The sequence below is a fragment of the Spodoptera frugiperda genome, chromosome 31, assembly GCF_023101765.2.
Source record: "Spodoptera frugiperda isolate SF20-4 chromosome 31, AGI-APGP_CSIRO_Sfru_2.0, whole genome shotgun sequence".
NCBI lineage: Eukaryota > Metazoa > Arthropoda > Insecta > Lepidoptera > Noctuidae > Spodoptera > Spodoptera frugiperda.
Window position 1 is genome coordinate 12,068,548 of NC_064242.1, and position 25,152 is coordinate 12,093,699.

A 25,152-nucleotide genomic window follows, 5' to 3' on the forward strand; every position below is an offset into this window, starting at 1 on the left:
GACTCTGTTCCCCTGGTTATGGATTGGATCCAAAATTATGGTCCGTTACTATTATGGGAATGCACGTGGTGTCTCAAGGGAACTCGCTGGTATTCTCTCACACCGTCTGTCCATCGCTAGCTACTGACTCACACGGAGTACGAAATTAAAAGTGCTTCCTTTAATAGTGTCTTTGGAGATGTTTACATGTCACATATGGACGGGCTTCCTTTATTTGTAACGTTTTATATGGAGATCTGGATGGGCACTTTCGATTGAGCCTTACCTAGTTTGTTGGAGGCCATAAATACTTTTGTTTGTTTACGAGGATCCTTATGGGAGTTGCTAAATACGAGCGTGTGTGAGTGACGTCGAACTCGACAATTACTCGCTGATTTTACGTTCGGCCTTTTAAAGAAAATGTGTTGAGTTCTATGGAACATGCTACTATTGGAGTAATGTTTTTAGACGATAATTATTAAATAGATTGCAGAAAACTCTTTTTTTTCAGTGTTATATAAAAGTTGTTTAGCAATAAAAACAAGTCTTCAGTAAATCCTACTAATTTTATAAATGCGAAAGTTTGTGAGTTTGTTCCTCTTGCACGTCAAAACGGCTAAAAGGCATGTTTTATAAAATAATATTCATTAACTAATTAACTAAAATTCTTGGAACTCAATCGTCACATAAAGAAGTTTCACTGAACGTCCTATATAATTAAAACTATTACAACCATTATCTATTTATTCATTGGTTTTTCACAGAATGTGTAATTAGTCAGCCCACTCTGACATGATTCATTAATATCTGATTACGCGCTTTCTATGAAACATCGTTACAAATACTATTTTTCAGTTCAAGGCTTTTCTACGTAAAAGCTTCACAATGTTTTTAAAACATTCATACATCCTTGTATATTATTTTTCAACTATTTACAAAACCCAGTATTGTATCATATATTATGTGTATAGACTTTGTACATGAGTGAAGGGAAACATGAGGGCGCGGGTTCGAAACCTGCCACGGCACTTTCTAAGATTTTTTAGACATCATTGTCAAACGGTGAAGGGAAACATCGTGAGGAAACCTGAGCTTATAATTTCTGTTATAAATCTGAAATCACCAACCCGCATAGAGCAAGCGTGTAGCGATTAATGCTCAAACCTCCTCCTGTGAGAGTTTTGGGGCTCCGGTAACCTCAACACAACGCAAGCGTTGTTTCACGTCAGTTTTGCACTTTTGTACGAGTAAATTTTCCACCTAATCAGTCTATCTTTCTCCCACTCATACTGAAAATTGAAAAACGTAATTCGACCTTTTCAATTACATTTTATATGTCATGATATATTTAATGATACTCCAAGAATTACTATGTCATACTAGTTATATACTAGTGCATGTCAATTGGTATCGCATGTTCCAATTCTGTAATAGTACCAATCGCGATGGTATCGGGAAGTTCATGATAACTTCAGTCTCTATTCATGTCGATTGTCACAACATTTTGTATGTTTTGATGACTGTTTTACTATTAAAAAAACGTGACACAACACTATGTTTTACAAAGTAATTGTTATTTTTAAAAGTAATTTTAAACATCTAAGATTCATGGCTTTTAAATGTTCTATAGCTTTTTTTTTTTAACCTAATTGCTATATTTTCCTGTAATTTATTATTATTATACTTTATTGCACACACACAAATATAAACAGATACATACAATTTCGAAAGCTTATGTACAAAGGCTTAAGCTTAACCCAGAATTGGGTTCTCTGACAGCAAACCTTAAAGCTAAAGTAGAGATTTTATACAGGCGGGTAATCAACGTGCGCAAAATTTTTATGCATGTCCTTTGTCAGTCAAAATAAAAAAAAACATTTACGACATAAAATACATTTTAAAAACATTTAAATAAATATAAAATCATATCCACACCTTGATTATTTTTACAGAAATATAAACATATATAATTTTATTATATAACTTTCGCGAGACATATTTTAATTATTATGTTATCGACTTACTAACGTAACTGTTATTTTTATTGAATATCAACAATAAATTTATTCTACGCAACAATAGAAACAAATATACCAAAAATTTTCCAAAACCCGCCATCATACACAACAAAACTCAAATCCTTGACATTACATAACCATGTTAAATGTTAAAAGATGAAAACTTAAAAGTTAACATTTGGTCACCAATTCGCGTCACCAAATACGTCATAGAGTGTTTGTGTCCACAATTTGTGGTGAACACACTGTACCCATAAATGGGAGGTCCCTTTTCGAGTCATTCCACTAATTTCACTCACAATAATTAATTCTCGTTTTGGTATTATTTTGTTTGTCTCGTGGTTTACATTATATGATAAAGTTACATGTAAATATGTATTCTGTACGTAATATTTGTTATTGTGTTACATGTATACCTAACAGGTTCTAATTGTTCTTTTGTTTTGGGGAAACTTTGACCAAGTGACATGACATAACATCGTGTTTATTATTTTGTCATAGCAATGAGTTCATATTTCAGCGTCGTGCCATATATATATGCTATACATAGACTGTATCGTTGGCGTGGTGGCTGGGCAACTGGCTGCCGTGCTACGTGTAATGGGTTTGATTCCTGCACGGAGCAACTCTTGTGTGATGCACAAATTGTTGTTTCGGGTTTGGGTGTCATTTGTATGTGAACTTAAACAGAATATCAAAGGGTGGAAAGGTTTTATTTAAAAAAAAAACTTAGGTAGGCAGTTTTCAATGTAAAAACAAATATAAAAATCATTTTTTAAATCGAAAAACAAAAATAAAACAGTTATTCTGATCTCATCCTTTTCAAAAACCGATATCGGATTAAAACCGTTATTCGGCTATCTAATTTTCCTAAAAAAGCGGTTTTCTCTTGTTCCAAAGTGTAGAAAACAATCGTAAATTACCGAAAAAGGGTAGACGACCGTTGTTAGTAGTCCAATCAATATATGACCATATTATAGTGGTACTGTTTTGGTTATTTCAACTGTTTCTATATGAAAGTTTTGTAAGGTAAACGCCACAATAGTTGGACGTACAATAAACTATTAATGAATAAAATTAACGTACGTTGCTTTAAAAGGGCAAGGTTCTTTTAAGGGTGGGAGAGCCATGCTTCGGCAAGTTCTTATAGATTGTGACGACAACAATAACTAATGAAAATAAGTAACTTGTACTCTGTGCTGTACAAAACTGTGCAGGTCTGCGGACGACGAGCAAGGGTAGCTCGCCCGACCAGAACCAGACCCGTGCTACTTATAGAGCCATTAGACCACCACAGATGGGGTCCAGTAGGGCTAATGCCTGATCCGGAGCTGCGGAATACCTAGTAGGTTTACCGGCTCCGAAAAGAAGGAGTACGAACGGGGTAGTTTTTAGTAAGTAAGAGTCTGCCACTGCCCCTTGACTGAATTATCCTCGCTCAAAGGAGGATAATTCATTGGATAATTTACCCCCCTCAAAAATAACTGTACAAAACTACCACTCATTTTTAGACCATAACAATTGCACCTAACATTATAAGTATTATGATCCTCTTCCAAAGAAATATATCCAGCTTAGTATGATGACGTCATAATTCATAAATAGAAAGAGAATATGAAACAAGCTATTTGGGCTTACGATTATTATAACGCGCTCATTACTTTTGGGAGCTAGCCATAACTGTACGAATTCATGTTTGTTATCTTATAAATGGATGATTTTCTTGTCATAAATAAAAAAGATGATATTATTATTATGGCCGCAATCGTACATTGCTAGGAAACTAACGGTTCTGGTTAGGTAGTTAGGAATATTTGAAGATCTTATATCAAATTAGTCTGAAAAATCAATGAGTTATTTCTGTGTAAAATTATAGAGAACATATGTTACTTTCTAGTAAAATCTTCTCCTTTTTGGAAAAAATGGACAATCTAACTACTAACTGCCCAAATCTTCGGAACTGCGGACTACATTGCGGGTTACCAGGACTACGGCTCGAAGAGTAGGAACGGGGTGGTTTTTAGTCAGTAAGAGTCTGACACTGTCTCTTGCCGCACGCAAGGCGTGAGAAGTCATTGGATGATTTTGTTCCTTCAAAAAAAAAACTGTCCAGATCTTAAAATGTCTTTCTCAGGCGTTTCATTTATAAGCACTAAAACAACGATTACTCTACATACGTACTACAATTTACGCAAAAAATCGAATTTATCATAAAAACCTTTTAGAAACTTTCCTCAAAGCCTCCGGTCATTAAAACTCACCCCAAATCAAATTTTAAAACGAACCAACACTCTACTACTACTTAATCCTTTAATTAAACCATTTACAATTCCACTGCACTCCATGCAATAACCCCACAAACAACCTAACTACCAATGATCCTTCAACTCCAAGTATTATGGAAAATTATTATTATTAGGAGTTTACTGGTTCAAAGGGTGGTAGCACCAAACATACCAATTACGGTACTGAAGTTCTTACTCTCTAGAGCTTGGCTAGCTATCATAGATTATGAAAATGTCCGGTTTGAATTATACATGAAACGGTCTTTCAGTTTGTGTGTACCGGGTCTTACAGGAATGAAACGGTTAGATATTTTAAAGAAACGGTTTAACTCAGTTCTGATAATCTAATGATTATTCTGTGACTGTAGATGAAGCAAAAGAGGTATGTAAGAATCGTAGCAATTGGCGAACCATTGTCACATTGGGAGACAGGCGTGAGTATAGGTTAGATAGTTATGTATGTATAGGTATATAAGTTTTTTTCTGGAAAATTGGGCTAATATAATCTAACATTACTACAACATTTTTGAATTGGGCACTTGAGTAAAACCACAACAAAATCATAGTCTTAAACAAAAATCAAGGTATCTAAACAAAAATACTCTCCCACATAAATTCTAAAAACAAAATATGAAAGCAGATAATTCGTGACTTCACCTTATTATTGTCGCCGATTCACCGTTTTACATTCAGTATTAATAGGACATTGACCCCTCGTTTGTGCCCACAAACGTCCACTTTACCCCAATCTCTTCCTTTTTCGAATACGCGTGGTACGCTGTTTGCGAATCCGATTTAGCGAATCGAATAACCGAGTTTGGATTGGAATCGATTAGATCGGATCGCATACACTATCGGTTTACGTTATGCAGTTTTTAAATTTTTTAATGTTATTTGTGAATCGATTTAATTTTTGATGTTTTTAGTAACGTTTGTAATACACTTTTAATAGGTATTTGTAATGTACACGAATTAGGGTGCTTTTTCACCAGAGATGTGCTATGTAGCTATACTACGAAGGTGTAATCTAAGCTTCCACTGATACTAAGCAATGTGTAGCTGTGCGAGAAAGATGCACAGTCATCCATAGCACGCATCTTTCCATATAAAGAACATAGCTTAGCTGAATCCGTTTCCTCCAGTGCTAAGCTATGTAACTAAACGCATCCACAGCGACGTAGCATATCACATCTTTTGCTTTTACGACAAAGATTTTCACACAAACAAAAAAGTGCTACAACGATTTTAGTCTCCAAAATGAAGCAGAGATGGAACCAAGCCTAATCAAATTCCTCCAATTATGTTAGTAAATGTAATAAGGGTCGAACCTATTGCCCTACACTCGGCTACCGTACAACAGCGTCGAACACAACACAATGAAAAAGCCTTGTCATGTAAAGTTCAGGTCAGTGGTTCATCGGCACACTAGTTTACATTAAGGAAAGCTTTCAAACATATTATTTGTTTGTTAAAGTTATTAAATCGATAGTTCTGTCCTTATTTTCTTATGCCTAGATTTTTGTGTTAAAAGTCTGTTTCCTTCGGGGTGGGTGGAGGCTAGGTCAATATACTTAGTGCTTAAGTATTTAGTGTTAGGTGTTTAGGACGTAGGAAATAGTTTTGATTCCTATTAGTTGATCTACTGGTACCAGGCACTAAGTACTGCTAAAGTAAAAAGAAAGAAAAAAACATTTATTTTACACGCTAAAAAACAAGTGACATACATTCATACAGATTATACAGGTCAGACTAATAAGTATAGCATCGTTTGTCGAGTGGTCGCAAGTGCGAGTGCCGGGCAAGGGGTCTCGGGTTCAATTTCTGAGTCGGACAAAGTATTACTGAGTTTTTTTCGGATTGTCTAAAATTTGCAGTAGTACGGACGCACTTGAAATTGAAGATGTACATACATAGCGGCTTCATAAAAGGTGTGGCGTTGCCCCATATACCATGAAAAAAAAATGTTATATTTTCATGGTACATGGGGCAAACGAGCAGACAAATGAGCTGAGCATCGCCCATCGATACCCGCCTACCAGAGAAGTTGTCAATACGTTGCCGGCAAGTCTAGCTTTTTTAGCAAAAAACATAATTCTAGTATTCCAGTATATAAATTATATACGGCAACTTTATAGATAGTATATTATATCGTTTAAAGAAAAAAGCAACAGGACCAATTCTACAAAATTTTCAATATAAACATTTTGTTTCTATTGATACAACTACAGCCATCTATTGAAGCGTGATGAGTAAGACATACAACACATGTTGCGCTCGCGCAGGCGGCGCAGGACAGAGCCTTATATACCCGGTAGCCTACGTAGTTCTTGATACCGGCGTCAGATGGCAGAGTTTATACGAAATTAAGACAAAATTGAATATATCAACAAAAGGAAAATGTGTACGTAATTTTCTAATTCTTAATCTATCGTGTTTCCTCGAGACTCACATTACGAAAATAAGACAACAAATTATAAATAATAATGTTTTCAGTATGTTCCTTGACAAACAAATTGCCTATGTTAGATGAGAATCACATCAGAGGATCGGCAACTTACCCTTAGCACCTCCCACTAACAATTTTGCCCTATAACCAAACCTTATATCTCAAAAAAGCTGGGTAAATGATGTATAAAGGATTTGGTGGTGACTGATTGTTGTGTAAAAGCGTTTGACAACACAGTTTGGTTCTATAAGATATAGCAAAAAACGACCTATTAATAGTTGATGTAAAGGTTTACTTCACGACTTTATATAGCTGTTATAGTCAGGCGTTATAGCAACCTCTATTGTGACTAGTATACAACGATTGAACTTCATAACAGTTTTGACTGTCACCCTAATGCGCCTAAAAGCAATAAAGGTTCGAAACGAACTCCTATGTGTCGTTTGTTAAAGTAGAGATGACAACTCAGGAATAGGACGATATTACGATATTGAGGGTTTTAAGATCATCGTTACAGTACACAGTAATATAGTGGGCACCAAAAGTCTACATCGGAGTGATTTGGTGATACAGCTGAGTTTCAAATTATATTTATATAGCTTAATTGTCTTATAAAGGGTTGTTAATGCCCATTATAGCTGTAGTGATAAACTTATATCACAAATACACTTTTTAGAAGCAGATTGTTTTTTTATAACTATTATAGTTCCTCTATTACGCAACAGTACTATAACGGAGATCTTATGTGTTTTAAAACATTATTATTGTGTATAAAGTTAGGCTAGCAATGCTTTTAAATGATAATTCCGTTTTGTAAAAGCACTTCTATCGCTCTTCTACAACAATATTGACATTTTGATTCAGTGTAATTAATGCGACAATATTTTTATCTATACTAATATTATAAAGCTGAAGAGTTTGTTTGTTTGTTTGTTTGAACGCGCTAATCTCCGGAACTACGGGTCCGATTTGAATAATTCTTTTTGAAGACCCAATTATAGAAAATGGTTCCGTATAAAATACAGTTCACGTCAATGATGAAATGGAGAATAATTCATTCGTGGACAGCGATTCCAGGTGTGACAGTTTTTCAGATTGTTTGATTGATTCAACTGAAGAAAAAAACCAGCAACTACGAGATGGTTTGAAGCATTGGGCTATTAATTATAATATTTCACACGAAGCAATAAAAAGTCTGCCTCGTTGGTCGAGTGGTTGCAAGTGCGACTGCCGGGCAAGGGGTCTCTGGTTCGATTCCCGGGTCGGGCGAAGTATTGCTGAGCCTTTTTCAAAGAAAATTTCTCAGTGTAGCACGGAGTCTGGAAATGTGCCCGGTATATGGCAATAGCTCTATTACATGGGACTTACAATATAAATAATTGTGAAATGTGGGTGTACACAGTGGCATTACGTGCCATAATGTGCACCTCTAATACTTCGGGGATTAAAGGTGTGACGATATGTATGTATGTATGTAGTTATACTTCTCTGACGTCATACGTAGTACCTACACAGATTTATAAACCATACATTTATTCATTAACAAAAGTATTTATCATATTTATGGAATAAGGACAAAAAATAAAACAAAAATAACAAACAAGCTCAAAAGGAACCCTAATTTCATGTAATGGTGGATGTAATCTATCATAATGAGTACTATAGTAGAGTTAAGGAAGCTGGAACTATGTTTATAACTTAAAATAAGAAATTATTTTAGTAAAAGCTCATTAATCGAAGGGGCATTCAAATATGTCGTAAATCCATACATAGTTTATCAGTAAAATTACAGTCGCACAACATTTTCCTCGTAAGAGACGAATAATTCGATTAAGTACAAAATAATATCTTAGTCACCACGATACCCTGTCACTTTTCTTATTTTTTTATTTCTCTTCTAAAACACTGAGACACTGCAGCGACGTGAACGAATGTAAAATGAATGAATGATGAAACCTAGTGATGTACTGGAATCATGAAGTATATTTACAGTACCCAAAAATACTTTAGTAGTGCTGCGGTGGCTTATATATCACAAAATTGTCATGCCTTGATACCCTTATAGTTCTACTTTAACACTGAATGGAGATATAATTGACGCCACTTTCTTTGTAGATGCACCTTCTTTGGCCTTTTATTTGACCACCGTTTAGTTTTTACAAAACGTTCTATGGACTTCTATAAAACTAACTTTTGTTGGTTGGGTTGTTACATTTCAATTACTTTAAACGTAAAGCAAACTTATACATCACATAAACAAATAAAACATTAAAAAAATCGTGCTCATTAGCCTGTTTAATTTTCAATAACAATAAAACCCAACAAAAATCAAACATGTCATAAACACACACACATCCCGTAAATCAACGGGACTTTCAGTAAAAAAAAAAAACGATAAAATAGGACCACGACACACCCACATATCCTGACAACCATATAATTATTAAAATCGATTGGAAATTATCGACATGCATACTGTGACCGATATAACTTGATCCTTGACTTCAGTAATCAGTGTTGATTCGTATTTTGAGCTACAGGGGTCTCGGTCATTGGTCGGTAGGATAATTTGAGGCCATGGGGGAGTGGGATGGTGTGGGCTGTCTATGCATTATGTAGGGGCAATCAATGGTAGGTGTTGTTGATTGTTCACCCCGATGAGTGACGACCCTTCTGTGTAGGTGTGGAGTCGGTATTGGTCTTAGAAATATTTTGAAGTATCATAGTATTAGTAAGTATTATAGTATCTATCAAACATATGTGGGGTAAAGGGATGATAACATCTTAGGAAATTATTAACGTATTACTTTTCTAAGGATATTGTTTCCCACCTCACTCGAATTTTACCTTTAAAAAATGTTTCGCAGCCAAAATCTGTCGCTCGTGGATATATTATTCTTAACAGGCGTTTTACAAGCAAGTTCATATTATAATTATATATGACTACAAAGTGATATCGATATCACAAAAAGTTTGCATATGAAGTAGGTAACTAATACCAAGGTAATACAGAGTCTATACTAGATATTATAAAGCTAAAGGCATGCCTTCAGTTTGAAAAGTGTGAGCAACTACTGGTCGCAATCGTGAATATTCTTTATTCTTGGATAGTGCGTTTTATCGAGCAAGTTCATATTATAATTATATATGACTACAAAGTTCAAGATGATATGCAATGCTTATTATTTTTTAAGACAATTATTTGTTAATTAAAGAAAATAAATGAATACAATACACATCGTACATTATTCACATTCATAAAAACACCAGGCATTTCAATAAATTAAACAATACTGAATTGGATTCCGCGGTATTCCATATTTATTTCAGTATCAATTTTATATTTATGATAATTATATTATATGAAAAATTCCATTTTATTGAAATACTAATAGGATATATTTTATACATTGATTTTTTCTGAGTAATTATCAGAATTTAATCACGCTGAATTCAGGAACAATAATTTAGCAATTCGTGTTATAATGTGCATAAGCTTAATTTATAAGTTCCCGATTTGTTATTTTAAAAGATAATATTTTTTAACCAATTATAAATTAATTATTATGTTTTTCTGCTTACTCACGTAATTATTTGACGAAGAACTCAACTAGTTTCAAGCCATGCTAGATTCATGAACAGAATGCCGAAACACACGACGCGGCGACTTTTGCGCTACTATCAAATAATTACGTGAGTTAGCCGAAAAATATAATAATTACTTTAGTGTATATCTCACGAAAATTATAATATATAAACCAATAATCAGTTATATAACTATTAAAAAACATCCAATAGGAATCCTTCAATTCAATTCCTACCCAATTTCCCCAAATCCTTTAACTGTTAACAGCTAGTATAAGTCGTTTCTAAGGTTTTCTATATCTAAATCGTAGAAGGGGTTCGGCGAGCGTCAGTCGCGATGGTAATTTCTATGTAAGCATTGTTACACTACTGAAACTGACGCAGTATAACACTACTTGATACTTGACACACAGGTAACCTTTTAATATTTTAGGATTTTTAGGGCTATAATTTTAGTCATCTGCATAATATATTTTTAAAGGTTTATATGAAATAAAGGCACATATTAGTTACTACTACTACTACTACTACACTAAACCCTATTTTTTCTGTGCATGGCATGTCAATACTATGTCAACAGACGTCACGGCAGGCTCAGAAGGAGACGGCGGGACGAACTTGACACCTACGATAAGGATTGGCCGCAGAAGACTCTGAACAGAGAAGAGTGGAAGGAAGGTAGGGAGGCCTTTGCCCTGCAGTGGGGCGACCACGGCTAGGACTTAATAAATAAATGAAATGAGATATCACTAGCTTTTATACAGACTAAAATTGTTTTATAACAATGAAAAATTATTGTGATATGATCTAAGAACAATTTCAACCTAAAACAATTGACCAATAACGAAGCTGTACTTCTCAGCAACGAAGTCGTTTACATGTTTTCTAGTCAATCAAAGCGTCCCAAATTCCTAAACACAAAGTATCAATATTATTCAGTCGAAGTATCCACGTATGGTTGGAAAAAGTGTACTAGTTAGAATAAAATTTGTATTAATCGAGTCTGATAGTAGCGTCGACGATGCGGTCGCGGCCGCACGGGTCGCCCGTTCGAGTCCTGTCTGATGTATAGAGCCGTAATTAGGTTAACCATTAGCTAGTATGTTTGTTGTTAGTAAAAGTGGAGTGGAAAAATAGAATAGTGAATTTTAATGTTTTTATAATATTAATGGATAATTAGTTTTGTGTTTGACGCAGTATTTTGTAGCTAAACAAACTTTGTGAAGTGTATACTTTGGAACTGAAGTGCTCGTTTTCAGATTTCGTCATAGTAATCAAAATTAGGTAATTATATTTTCTGTTAATATGTCGTAAAGATACAACGATGCATATTTTCCTAAAAATTCGTGTTTTTGTAGTACAAACACTATTTGCGGTAAAGTTTGTATAGTCGTATACCTTTATCAGTAACTGATCTTTTGAAAAAAACATCTAGAACTTTCTCACTAACTAATAACTTTCTCTGATGTTAAAACTAAGTTTTTCAAACATAACTAACACGGTTTTTTAGACAATAAATTCACTCAGATTAATTATCATAAACAACAATGAAATTTAGGTATCTAATTATATTACATTTTGATAAATAAAACTCAGAGACATGTAATGATTACTTAAACTATTCTTTAGTAACGATTTGGTTACGAAAGCAATTGCCAATAACTTTGTTAAGTACACATTAAATGAGTCTGAGTACGGCGGTAAGTTGGTTAAAAGTAACAACATTTATAACAGGAAAACCAACAAAATTGACTTTTAAAACATAATTTTCTTCGATATCCGACCAAGTAGATATCACATACTACTAAAAATAAATACATACACACACAGTATTAGGTACAAAGTAATCTGTAAAGCTTTGAAACTATTACAAACATAGGAGCAGATAGCCTTTGAGACGGGAACGAAATAAATAATTCACCAGTTACTCTTACGGTCCAGTGTCCTCCGAGTATACGGCTAATCTAATACAAACGGGGATTTAAACTTCGCGTTTGATGTTTACCTTTAACGTAAAATAACCTCTGTATTAAGCAGGTATACTTTGTATGTAATATTGTGCCTAATATTGTTGCTACTCTCGTCTTGTCTTCGTCACTCCATTTTCCTACTCTTCTTTTTTTTTTAAACGGGACAAGCCCGCCACTACCTCCCATACCGCTGCACCTCCTGTAAGCCAGGATCTACAATAGATACTATCATAAAAACACCGGAACACTGAAATCCGGCGCGTGTCAGGGTTTCATACTCTTCTCGCGAATGCTTAGGGACAATTAAGGGACTTTTAAAGGGGGAAAAACATCCAATGGCTTCTTGACAATAGTCTGACACTCCTTCCCGCCTTGGACGAGGCAAGAGGGAGTGTCAAACTTTTACTGACTAAAAACCACCCCATTCCTACTCCTGCGTTTCGAGCCGGAGCCCCAGTAACCCGCTAGGCAATTCGCAGCCTAAGAGACACATTAAATAGATATCTGGTAGCAACACCACTTTCCTAGCTTGGAGTTTGTGGTAACCACTGTCATGTCCAGTAGTGGTCATTTGTCTTTTATTTCATTAAATACTAATCCAATATCTACCAGATAATGCTACAATACTAGAGATAATAACAATATTCGACCTTCTTTCTACTATTCCTGAAAGTTCAAAATCCTAAAACTTAGTCTATTTGTTGATAGACGTTGTCCCAATCAGATATCAGATTTCATATTCAACTGTTACATTTTATTTTCACTGGAGCAACATAGCATCAAAGCTTTTCCAAAACATTGCTCTTTTAAAAACCGAACGCTTTCAAATATAGAAGAAAAAATAAAATTGCTGCGAGCATAGATTGAATTAAAAAAATATCTTCTCATTTTTTAAATGCAAACGTAACGAAGCCATACAGCCATTTATGCCCGAAGGCAACAAGCCGGTGGGATATAATCAGGAAATATTGCCGGCAATCCATCGTATTTCCCCTATCCCTGCGATCGGGGTAAATAGCAACACCGGAGCAACGGTGTTACCAGATTGAAAAATTGCTAAGCATCCGTTCAACGTCGGCCATATTGATTTATTTTGTTTTTTTTTTTCACTTAACAGATTTATCGGGATTAATGATTTCATTTTCACGTGTCGGTACTTTGATGTGAATTAAAATTGGTTCATATTTGATGCTCTTTAACAGGTGTGTGTCTTTTCTGTGATCATTTTATGGATGAAAATGTAAAGGCAATGAACACAAAATGTTGATTAAGTATGAATTGATGAAGATTAGCCACAGATTTTTTAAAACGTTTCCCTGCACATTGATTTTCTCATGTATCATAGGTGCGTTTACAAACATACGTTAACATAATTATACATCACATCCAGACTCGAAACAACAATTTGTGTATCACAAAAAGAATTGTTCAGGCTACACGTTGCGCGGCAGCTGGTTTCCCAGCCACCGCGCCAACTGTGCGGTCTTGTAGTTTAGAAAACCTAGTTTTAATTCTAAAATCTAAAATGTAATTAAATAAATTATGAATTTGTCAAAGTCCTAGCTATATTTCAATAAAACATGACAGTGACAATTGAATGATTCAATAAATCAATAGTTTCAATCGCAAATGTAATTGCTTGCGTTTATATTCAATGCCACATGACGCATAATTGTGGGAAAGGACCAGACGTGGTCGAATCGAATGCGAATTAATGTCAGGACCACGTATACATATAGACATGTGATATGTATATACAATACATATAAAATGTAAAGATTGTGAAATAAAATTAAATCAAATAAAATCATAAATCATTCTTATAAAATTTTTATCTAAAACTTTCTCTCTAAATACGTCTATGAAGTTTCTGAAAACTCTAAAAGTACAAATAAAAGGAGATTATAGGAAGTCTATAGTGTTACAGTAGACTGCTATGGTTAGTTGAACTACGGACTTCCTCTACATAAATTATTATAAATTATTCCTCTACATACTCGCACTTTTGCTTCACTTGTGATTATTTGTTTTTTAGTATTATTGTAAACTTAATACAGATTAGCCTAAGGTATTTTGCATATTACTGTTATTTTCATTGTGATATTATTACTGTACGGTACTTATGTTGGTGACACTAAATTAATAAATACATATGTTAGACTAACAAATATCTACATATATTTTCACTTGTTCACTTCAACACGTGTTACCTTATTTGTCCTTGTTGTGACAACATAGAAATAAAAGCATCGATAACAATAATTAGATTGTTCAATTAATATAATAGTTTTCACTCGTCCAATTGAAAATTAATATTTTTACTCTATTTGAAATCCAATACCATTAATGAAATAAAATATTTACAATTTGTTAAAACTATTGTTAGCTTTGCCACGTGTTGTAATCCTGTTTAATTAATTTTAATCGTTATAATATTATTATGTTAATAGACTTGTTATTCTCTAAAACGGCAATCAGAGTTGTATATTGGTTTAAGTTTAAAACTGTTTTGTTGTAATTATCAGAGATAATCAAAATTTAAACATTGTCACCATCAAACCTCAAAATAACTACATGTTTAGCCACACTTTACTGTGACAGTAAAGTGTGGAAGAGCCATGCTTCTGCACGAATGGGCTGGCTCGACCGTAGTGATACCAAGGCCTCACAAAAACCGACGTGAAACAATGCTTGCGTTGTGTTTCGTTGGATGAAAGAGGTTACTGGAGATCCTCTCCCTAATCTTCCCCTACAACTCTTAAATTCCTAACCTCTAAAAGGCCGGCAACACACTTGTAACGCTTCTGGTGTTGTAGGTGTCTATAGGCGGCGGCGATTGTTTACCATCAGGTGATCCGTTTGCTCGTTTACCGATATATTTCATCGAACGACAAATGAGTACTTATCGAACAGACTCTAGGAGTCGCCAGTTCCCTTCCTATTCAGTATTCATTCCATTATAATAATAATCAATCCACAAAATTACATTTACTTAGTCACAATCACAGTCGAGAATAGCTCCAATCTCAAAACAAACGGTTTACGAGATACTAATGAGAGCGCATTTAATTCCCAGCTTCAAATCGGATTAGTATTTCGACCTCAGTCACTTGGCAGAAATATTGAAAAGGTTCACTTTTACTTGTAAAGCGAAGTGTTTGTATAGGAAACTCTATGAAGAGACACAAATCAATACCTATTTTCAAAGGCTTAAGAATGAAAATTATTATTTAAGTGAAGTACAAGAGAATTTGTATGAGAAAAAATGTCAAAAATATTTTAATAATTATATGCTACGCGATCGTAGCCGGTTCGTAGCCGAATCGTAGCACCGCGAGCTACGCCGTAACCATTTCACAATAAAAAAAAAACAAGTTAATACAAAAACTACGTACCATAAAATGTTACACAAAAATGGAAATACAGAAATAACGATGCAGTAGTCTGATAGGGAAATTGGAAAAGACATGTTGCACAACAGTCGACAAAAAAGGAGATTTGTTTGTTCGGCGCCGTGGACATACCAACTCGATTTATCTTTTTGTATTCAATATTGACTTATTTTTGAAGGAGGCTATAGATGAATGGATGTAGGAGGTTATGATACTTACTGAGCCGTTAAAACAATATTTATATGATGATCATTAACAACTGCCTTCGACACATGGGAAGGTTTGCCATAATCACCGCATTTCATAGGCGGACTAGAAACAACTGTTTTAAAAGATCTGGTTTATCAGAGAACACTGCTGCCTAATCTCTATTCAGGGAGATGAGTAAAAAAGATGACAAATGTTTTCTTTGCCTTTACTATATTGTTCAATGTTATAGAGGACATACAGTAAAGTTTCCTAAGAAAAAGAGGATCCTCCAATGTGATCTTGTCGGGCGGGCTTTCTGACCAACTGTTGTTCGTTGGGATTTTCTATCCATGTTTTCGCATGTAAACTTCATATGTACGATGTAGGATTTATGACGTCATCCGTTGTTCGTCGATCGTCTATATGCTACTTCTGTCATCTGTCACTTGTCATGTGTCGCCACAATTATAGATAAAATTTTACTAATAAACCTTCTGCTAACTACTTACACAGTAACAAAGACCTATACTTTAAGTAGCCCGAGCCTTTTTAAATGATAAATGACCACGTTTTATCATGGCAGACAGTGTGGCGTTGATCAAAACCCCCTTTAAAGGCCACTGGAGGGGGGAGAAGGCTATAATTTGATTACTGTGCTAGTTAAATGGAATCGAATAAAATAGCAATGGGGTTATTAGGTGAGCTTCGGCCATAGTATTAAAGTTTTCGGAATTAAGTTCGTTGAACTAGGTATAGAAGTATATAATGTCTTGAGGATTAGGTATCTAGCTGTCTAGTGCCTAATTTTTAGTACTAAATATTTTAGTCAGCCTGTGGTCGCCGGGTGAATAAACTTCAGGTTAAACATGAGACATGTTCGTTCACTCCGGAAGCACAACTGTTGGTCATGAAACCTTTAATTCATCAAATAAATTATGGCTGTAAATGAATTAAGTATTACTGATATAAACCGTATCTTATGGTTTACTCTACGAAATTCATCGATAAGCCAAACTTTAGAAAAAGAAAACATAACATATACAAATAATAACAACTAAAATTGAACCTTCTCACTCAGGCATAAAACACAAAATGGGTTGCGGTTCATCGACGACAGCGGTTCCTGTGACGGAGGAGACGGCCAATGGTGCAGCGAAGACCTCGAACGGTGCAGGAATGAAGGGTCACCACCATGATGACCATGACGACTTGCCAACCGTCGTACTGCCTGAAACACCGATTTTACCCAAACCACGTAAGCATTTTAAGAGTATTTAACTTAATATTTAGTAGATTTTTTTTAACTTGTATCATAGGTTTCTTTGTTGTTAGCATTCTTTGAAAATAGTGCTTAGTGTTCTTCGCCATTGTCAGTGGTGTCTAAATAATTTTAGAAAGTACATAATACGTATAATTCGGAACTGTCACATTGGTACGGTTCGAATCCTAAATACTACTCATGCACGAGAAACGGACGTCTTAAACCTCGGGGATGAAACCTATGAGGATCTACTACCTTTTCTATTGTAACGCGATGGAAATCATGGACATCCCCCGTCGTCGTGCCGGACTCTTACCGGCTAAAACAACCGCGGTATTCCTCTATTGCCAGTGACCGTGATCCGGTTTACCATTCCGTATTCACCGCACTATCTACTCCCTACTAATAATAAACAAAAGCTGGAAAACCTAATAAGTAACCTCATTTGAAATATAGTTTCCAGCCAAATTCAAACTTACTGTCAACTTTAGTCTAAGTTAGAGAAAGGTCTAGAAGAAATATTTTTCATCGAACTTTTTTTTCAAAGAAAAATTTTTTTATCGTAACCTTTCTCATAATCTCAAGTAACTTACTAACGAGGTCATTGCCCTTTGTTACCAAGAACCGCGTTTTAGGTTTATTGTCTAACTTTGACGATTTTATAGCCCCCATAACACTTTATCACCCTACTTTACCTGTCTTAAGATATTCGTTTGGGTAAATGTTTGTTTTTCCATTCGTTAGTACATTTCTTGTACATCTACATATGTATAAACTAGCTGTACCCGCGACTTCGTTCGCGTGGATGTCGGAACTTGAATATTTTTTTGTACAAAGCGCTGTTGGAGGATACTGATACAAATAATTTTCATACATATTTATGCTAGTGCTTCTTTATAAACAACATTAGCCGTAGATCGACCTAGAGTGTATAATTCGAGAGCCGTTTAAACTTGTCCGTCTTCGAAAGAATACTAGGATTTTTTTTTTTTCTTTTTGCAGCGTGTAAATTAACGCCAAAAATGTCATCGTAGAGCCATGAGAGTAAGCGCATTCGAAAGAGCGGAAAATTTTACGTAGGGTAGCATAATAAACTCATTTTTGACCAAAATGTCGCTTATACCCTATTTCCTTTTAACCGTCAATATGTATTAGTAATTTATATCATTAATTTCTACAAGACCTTGGTATGACATTCAAGTTTTGATGTATTTTATAATTCATCGATTGTCAGTGTCAATCCTGTACATTGGCTTCTGACTCATACATTGATATACATTCAATTAGTTATGTAGTATTATAACATTAGCAATAGAAATTGTATGTGTTTGTAACCACAAAATCCAAGTATTTGATGGTGAATTGATCGCAAGTGTCTAGGATCGAGCAAATAATTATTGCATATTTTCGGAATCTAAACATACTATATGGTTTCACACTACTAAGCTGTGGTTTTTCTTTTTTTAACGTTGCCCCACTCTAATATTTTCTCCTTTATCGTGTAGTGGGTGCATTTCCTAACATACAACTTCACATACACATAACACCCAGATCCGAAACAACAACTTGTGGATCACACAAAGAGTTGCTTCATGCGAACCCGCTACCCACTTCACCCACTTCCCAACTGTATAAAAATAAAAGAAGTATCAATTTATTTCTCAGCGGTGGCCTTCGAGATTCCAGTTGAAGAGTTCGATGGTGCGAAGCGTCTGTCGACTCCACCAGCTCACCTGCAGAGGTTGCTCCAACCAGTGCAGCCTGACATCAGCCTGCCTGACATTGAGGAGAAGTTGGCTGAAGCTGAACAGAGGAGGCAAAGCGTATGTAGTACAGAAATGTGTCCCTTTTACTACTAATTATCAACATTACACAGTGTACCGATATGCTCTGCCTCTGCTTTATATGACTGCCTTGTTGGTCGAGTGGTCGCAAGTGCGACTGCCGAACAAGGGATCTCGGGTTCGATTCCCGGATCGGGCAAAGAATTGCTGGGTCTTTTTCGGTTTTTCGAAAATTTCTCAGTAGTAGCACGGAGTCTGGAGTGTGTGCCCGGTATTATGACAATAGGCTCACTACCTATTACATGGGACTTACAACATAAATTGTGAAAAGTGGGTGTACATTGTACAGTGGCATTATATGCCATAATGTGCGCGTCTGCCTACCCCTTCGGGGATTAAAGGCGTGACGATATGTATGTATGTATGCTTCTCATACGATTAGTGTGTTAATAAAAATATATATTTTTAAAGATCCTGCAAGCGAGAGCAGCATCTGCGCAGAAGAGAGCACAAAAAATTATGAAGAATGTCCAGGAGATGGACAGGCTCGATTCGGAACATGTAAGTTGGAAACCCGTACTAATATTATAATGAAAGTGAAGGATTAGTTTGCTCTTGTATCAGGTCACAACACGAAGCGATTTAATGATTTCATTTTTGTGTTTAAAGATAGTTAAGCGTCTCGAGAGTGAGAAAAGCTCTTTTCAGATAATTATACATATATGTTTTTCTATTTTCAGGAACACTCAGAGCCTACAAAACATGTAACAAACAGTTTGACCATCCCTCCAGAGCCTGGCGTGTGTGAAGATAAAAATATTTGATAGAATAAAAACTGTGAATCATAATCAAGCTCATTAAACTCATACTCACAGAATTAAGGCTATATATTAGGAAAGGACAAAAAATTTAATGCAATAATAAACAATCAGGATTTTGTCAAGTGAAATGCACTTACATACAAATATAAATATAAGATCCCTTTCGATTCATCGGTCACATCATCAGCAATGCATAGATAATAATCATTTTAAATTAGTGATATCTTTTAATGACGAGTCACTATGCTTTAGGGTTAATCTCCAAAACGGGCGTATTCGTGTGATCACTCTGGCGCTTTTCAGATATAGATATTTAATGGTAATTATGTATTTCATTGAAAATAATGATATTCAAATAGTATTTTTTTTGTTATTTTCAATGAGATATTAGTATCTACATTTCAGCCTTTCTAGAAGTCTAAACAAATGACAATCAACACTAATCGAATGACAGAATAAAAAGTCAATGTTTGGCGATAACATACGTGACATAATTTACTGAATATCAGTGTCATTCCTTGTGTATGCCTAGTGTATTCCATGGACGACCACAGAATACAACAACTTGGTCTTTAATCCATACATCGACTTTTCTATTTTCTAATTTAATCAGCATTTGAGTGCCATTTTGCTAGGGTGGCTGACACAATAGTGTTTCGTATCACACACGCGTTAAGGGAGACAAAAGCCAATCCATCTTTAAAAATGTAACTCCGCTCATAAATCAGAGATGTCGCTGTGTTAAATCACACACGCCTGGAACAATTTGTATAAAAGCACTTTCCTTTCACGTTTAACAGAGGATAACTGTGCAATTTACGCTGCAGCGAAAATTTGCTCTTAGTGGTATTGTTTACTGAAAAATATAGTTTCTTGTTTTATTTTGCGAATCATAAAAAGTATTTGGAAATATAATGGCTTTGATATCGATATATTTAGAATAAATGAAATCTATATATAAGTATATCTGAAATCTAAATAATTATACAAATCTGTTCGTTAGTCTCGCTAAAACTCGGGAACGGCTGAACTAATTTGGCAAATTTTTATTCCAAGGAAGGTTGAAGTCCACCTTTTAGGTGAGAAAGTAATGTTTGAGGCGAGAAAAAAATGTTATGGTAAAAAAAATATATTGTAAAAACAAGATTTGATAAAAGAGGCTTTGCTTAATCATGTAACTTTAAGATCTACAAACATAATGTTTAACATTTAATAAGTCAAATTATACCATATACAAACGAACACTATATTCTAAACCTCTTTAGTTGACTATTATACTAATAATAATAATCTGACCACAAAATTTACATATATCATCCAATAAAATATTCTTACTTCAAATCTACTAAACCTAAGTAGCAATAACGCTAGAATAGTTAATATAAAATAGTAATAAAGTATATCCATGGACGTTTTAGCGATAACTAGGAATATTGCGATAGGTATAATATTTTATACGAGCCATTTCATCCCGATGATAGCCTTTAAAAGTGCATAAAGACCTTTGAAAAGTGCAATTTTGCTCCCAAGTGCTACTGGTAGAGGTTGTCGCCCAGTAAACGACTAGCTGTCGTGAACTGTAGTGCATACTAAGAAAAACAGTATTGAACAGCAATGGAGAAAAACATCGGTTTTTTTTCATTCATTTTGTATAAAAACTGAAAATGTTTTTCTTGTTACAATTCAAGAATTTTCTGTTCGAAAAGCGTGACAAACGATTGGTTAGTTTTTTTACGGTTTTGCAGTCTAGTTTTTTTAAGTTTTTCGGTCTGCTGAATTACTTTAAAAATCTTCAGAGCTTTTAAAAAATTCAAACAAGACTTAGTGTTGTCGCTTCGAACGGATCGACACAAAATCTATCTGATAAAGTAGTGTATATCATAATTGAAGTCATTTTACTTTTCTTACTCAAATAAAACTACATTAACTGCCGTACGCAGAGACATTTAATGGTTACTTAAACTATTTCTTAGTAACAATTTTGTTCTGAAAACAATTGCTAAGGACTGGGTTAAGTAACCATTAAATGACTCTGATGCCCGAATACTGATAAGCTACTAAATTTTAAGTTGAACTTAAATATGTTTCTATCTCTGTCTTTAATGACGACTTTGTAATGACAGAACTAATTTTAGGAGCGTCTTAAAATTGGGTGAGTGCGGCTGTTACTTAATATTTAACCAAATATACGTAAAATAAAAGAAAGGGTTTAATGGACGATAGCCCTTACATTTCACTGATACGTGCATATACATACATAGATACGTACATAAGTTTTAACATAGATTAAGTATTGCTTTTACTATAAAGCTACAATTATGTATATCTATTTGTGCAATATGTCAACATTTACCTACGTGATAATTTGTGATTTTCAAATAAAAACTTTTTTAAATAAATACTAGACTACTTTTATTGACATAATTTTCTTTTTTTTAATAGATAGAGAGGCTACTAATTGCTCGAAATGATGTATCAGTGTATAATATATAAGGGCGCTTTTCCACCTGAGATGTGCTATGTAGCTATGCTACGAAGATGTAATAGCTAAGCAAAAATAGCTGTGCGAGGAAGATTGCAGCTCGAGTATGCGACTAGGGCTTTTCTTTTTCACCAGAGCTAAGCTATGTGTCCCAATGAATATGATTGGTAGAACCCAAACGCATCCACAGTAACATAGCATAGCACATCTCTCGTGGAAAAGCACCCTAAACCTCATGATTGGCAGTCACTCAACTTACATATCATTACAATAATAAAAATAACTAAATAATCATACTTTATTTATTACTACTCGTAACATTCACATTCACAATTTCATCATAACGGATATAACAAAATTATATTAAACGATCCCAGCGCCGTCTATATTTCGCATAAAAATATTTATATTTAATAATCTCCTCTGACCCCTTTCCTCACCGTTTCATCGTAAAACCTAGCAATGAATTATAAATTCAACCCTCACGTGAAAACAATTTACCCAAACATACATATCTCCGGACAAAAGCACTTACACACAACTTTATTACGCGCACGTTTTTACTCCAAAATAGGGGTAAAATGTGGGTAAAACTGGGGTAAAATGGGAGTAAAATTACTATTCCCTTCCCTTTTTATCATTGGGTTAAATGTGGTGTCCGATAGTTCAGGTTTATGGTACAGTTTTGTGATTATTAGTTTAAGTTTAACTTAATCTAGGGACGAAGTTGACTCGGAACTATAAAGAGTAAAGAGTTTTTATATGACTTGTGGATGTTAAATTATTTAGATTGTTTTATTCCTGTGTACTAGTTAATAGTTGAGAACAATTTACAATCTCGTCTCGTAAATATTGTATTACCATTATTAGCCCGCAGTCAGAAAGTTTGGCCTTGTTTCACCCCATGCCTCGGAAAGCACGCATTTATTTATTTATTTCTCCAGACGTGTCGATCGGCCATCCCATCAGGTTCAGAGAGTAAGGGAACTTAGAGTGCATCTGTGCTTACACACACTAGTACACTATAATATCTCCTGTGTAGTGGGCTAGTCTAAAGTAGATAGACTGGCCACCAAGATCGAAATTGATCGGGAGATTTAATTTATAATAATGTCTTATTTTCCTATTCCTTTCTATCATACTGTCACAAACTCATACGTCTCTTTCAAAAACCAAATAAAAAACTAAATTATCTTTACAAAAAATAAAACAAACATTACTCCATTCCACAACAACACAAGAACAAATGCATCTCACACTTATATTTAAGGAGTGATTACCACACACCAGCTAGCACATGGCACTGAGATAAATCTTTTAGTTCCCACACGACAGGAGACTGCATGAAGCAAATTAGTTCGCTCACCAGCTGCCCCCCCCCCCCTCCAGCTGTAACGACTTAATTACTTGACTACGCTCGTGGGTATTGCGGCTACGGCTGAGGTTATGTTGGGACCTCGTCTACTGTTTGCTACGAGCACACAGTTGCTTTATCTTTCGCCTTAAAATGCTCAATGTCTGCGGTACGTCTAGTCGGGTTGGCTGTGGGTGAGTGATGTCTATGGAGATTATATGGTTGTTCGTGCTACGGTGCTACGGTGCTACGAGCTACGAGGGACCTCTTTCGTGCTTATGTACATTATATTCTGGAAATAAAGATCAATAAAGAAATTCAATATTTATTTAGTAATAGACATGTATAATAGGTATCGTCGCATCGTGCCTGCTTCATCAAGTAGCGATGAATTTTGATATCTACCTAAGATTATGGTACTATCAGCTACTACATAGTATCTAAGTACTTCGCCACCTCTACACGTCATCTACATACATTGGAACCAAAACAATATTCCTCCTATAATTTAACCTAACAACAAAATTACAGCCTAAATACGTAAGCATGGTAAATGAAATATTAATCTAATTCGGCCGGTAATAGTACCATAAGCTTCAGTATTCCTTATACTTATAAACATAGGTAGAATGTTTATAAATAATAAAGGAACACAAAACCCAAATGACCATGTAAACTACACGCGTAGCTCTGTGATTTCAATGTACCCAAGTATCTTTTGTGAATAAATAATATCATACAAAGATCGACCCACTAAGGAATGGTCAAGGTATATTCTTTTGTTTTTTTTCGCTGATTTAGGAGCTACATTTAGTTATCAGCCCAGTTATTTAGTACTAGGTTCTGCCACTCTCGTTTTGGTGCCTAGTCAGGAGTCTATAGCAAACCTTCTTATTTACTGTCATAGTCATAAATAAGGTGTTCTAAAATTATTTTCCACGGCATTAATGAGATCTTTTCAAAACCCAAATGACCATGTAAACTACATGCGTAGCTCTGTGATATTTCAATGTTCCCAAGTATCTTTTGTGAATAAATAATATCATACATGTCAGAAGATAAATCCACTATCTAATGGTCAAGGTATATAATATTCTTTTGCTTTTTACGAAAATTCCGCTGATTTAGGAGCATACATTTAGTTCTCAGCCCAGTTTATTATAGTACTAAGTTCTGCCTAATACGTTTTGGTGCTTATAAAGTCAGGAGTCTAAATAAAGCAACACCTATCATTATTATCGTACTGTCAATAGTCATAAATGCATGCATGTTCTAAAATTATTTTCCACGGCATTAATGAGATCTTTTCATGATCAACGAAATTTTTTCACTATTGTTATCTTCAAACACTACACTACTTCCCATTAAAGTCGTGGCAGATACTTTAAAAACTACTTTTAAGCTATATTCTAATCTGTAGTCAGGATACGACTTTATGTTATGTATGATAAATCAATTATAAACATTAATCAATGATTCACTTTAAGTAAATAATTCAGAGATACATAGTGACGAATTTGCATGTGAATATAGTCGATTCTCTATACATTATACTATATACATATATATGGCATCAAGTTCTCGCT

The 25,152-nt window shown here is 34.8% G+C and overlaps 1 protein-coding gene and 1 long non-coding RNA gene across 2 annotated transcripts in view; one reads left to right on the plus strand and one right to left on the minus strand.

The window, feature by feature from the left end:
• The window catches only part of LOC126912924 (uncharacterized), a 213,685-nt gene extending 194,439 nt beyond the window's left edge, over positions 1-19,246 (minus strand). Inside the window, exon 1 of the long non-coding RNA XR_007707518.1 lies at positions 19,205-19,246. This is a non-coding gene — a long non-coding RNA (uncharacterized LOC126912924). The remainder of the gene's footprint in view (positions 1-19,204) is intronic.
• LOC118276431 (uncharacterized) lies at positions 11,343-19,751 on the plus strand. The gene is made up of 5 exons (XM_035594736.2): positions 11,343-11,597; positions 16,943-17,119; positions 18,791-18,948; positions 19,381-19,470; positions 19,650-19,751. The coding sequence occupies exons 2-5, from the start codon at positions 16,957-16,959 to the stop codon at positions 19,731-19,733; spliced, it is 495 nt and encodes a 164-aa protein (XP_035450629.1). The 5' UTR covers positions 11,343-11,597; positions 16,943-16,956; the 3' UTR covers positions 19,734-19,751.
• The last annotated feature ends 5,401 nt before the right edge of the window (positions 19,752-25,152 follow it).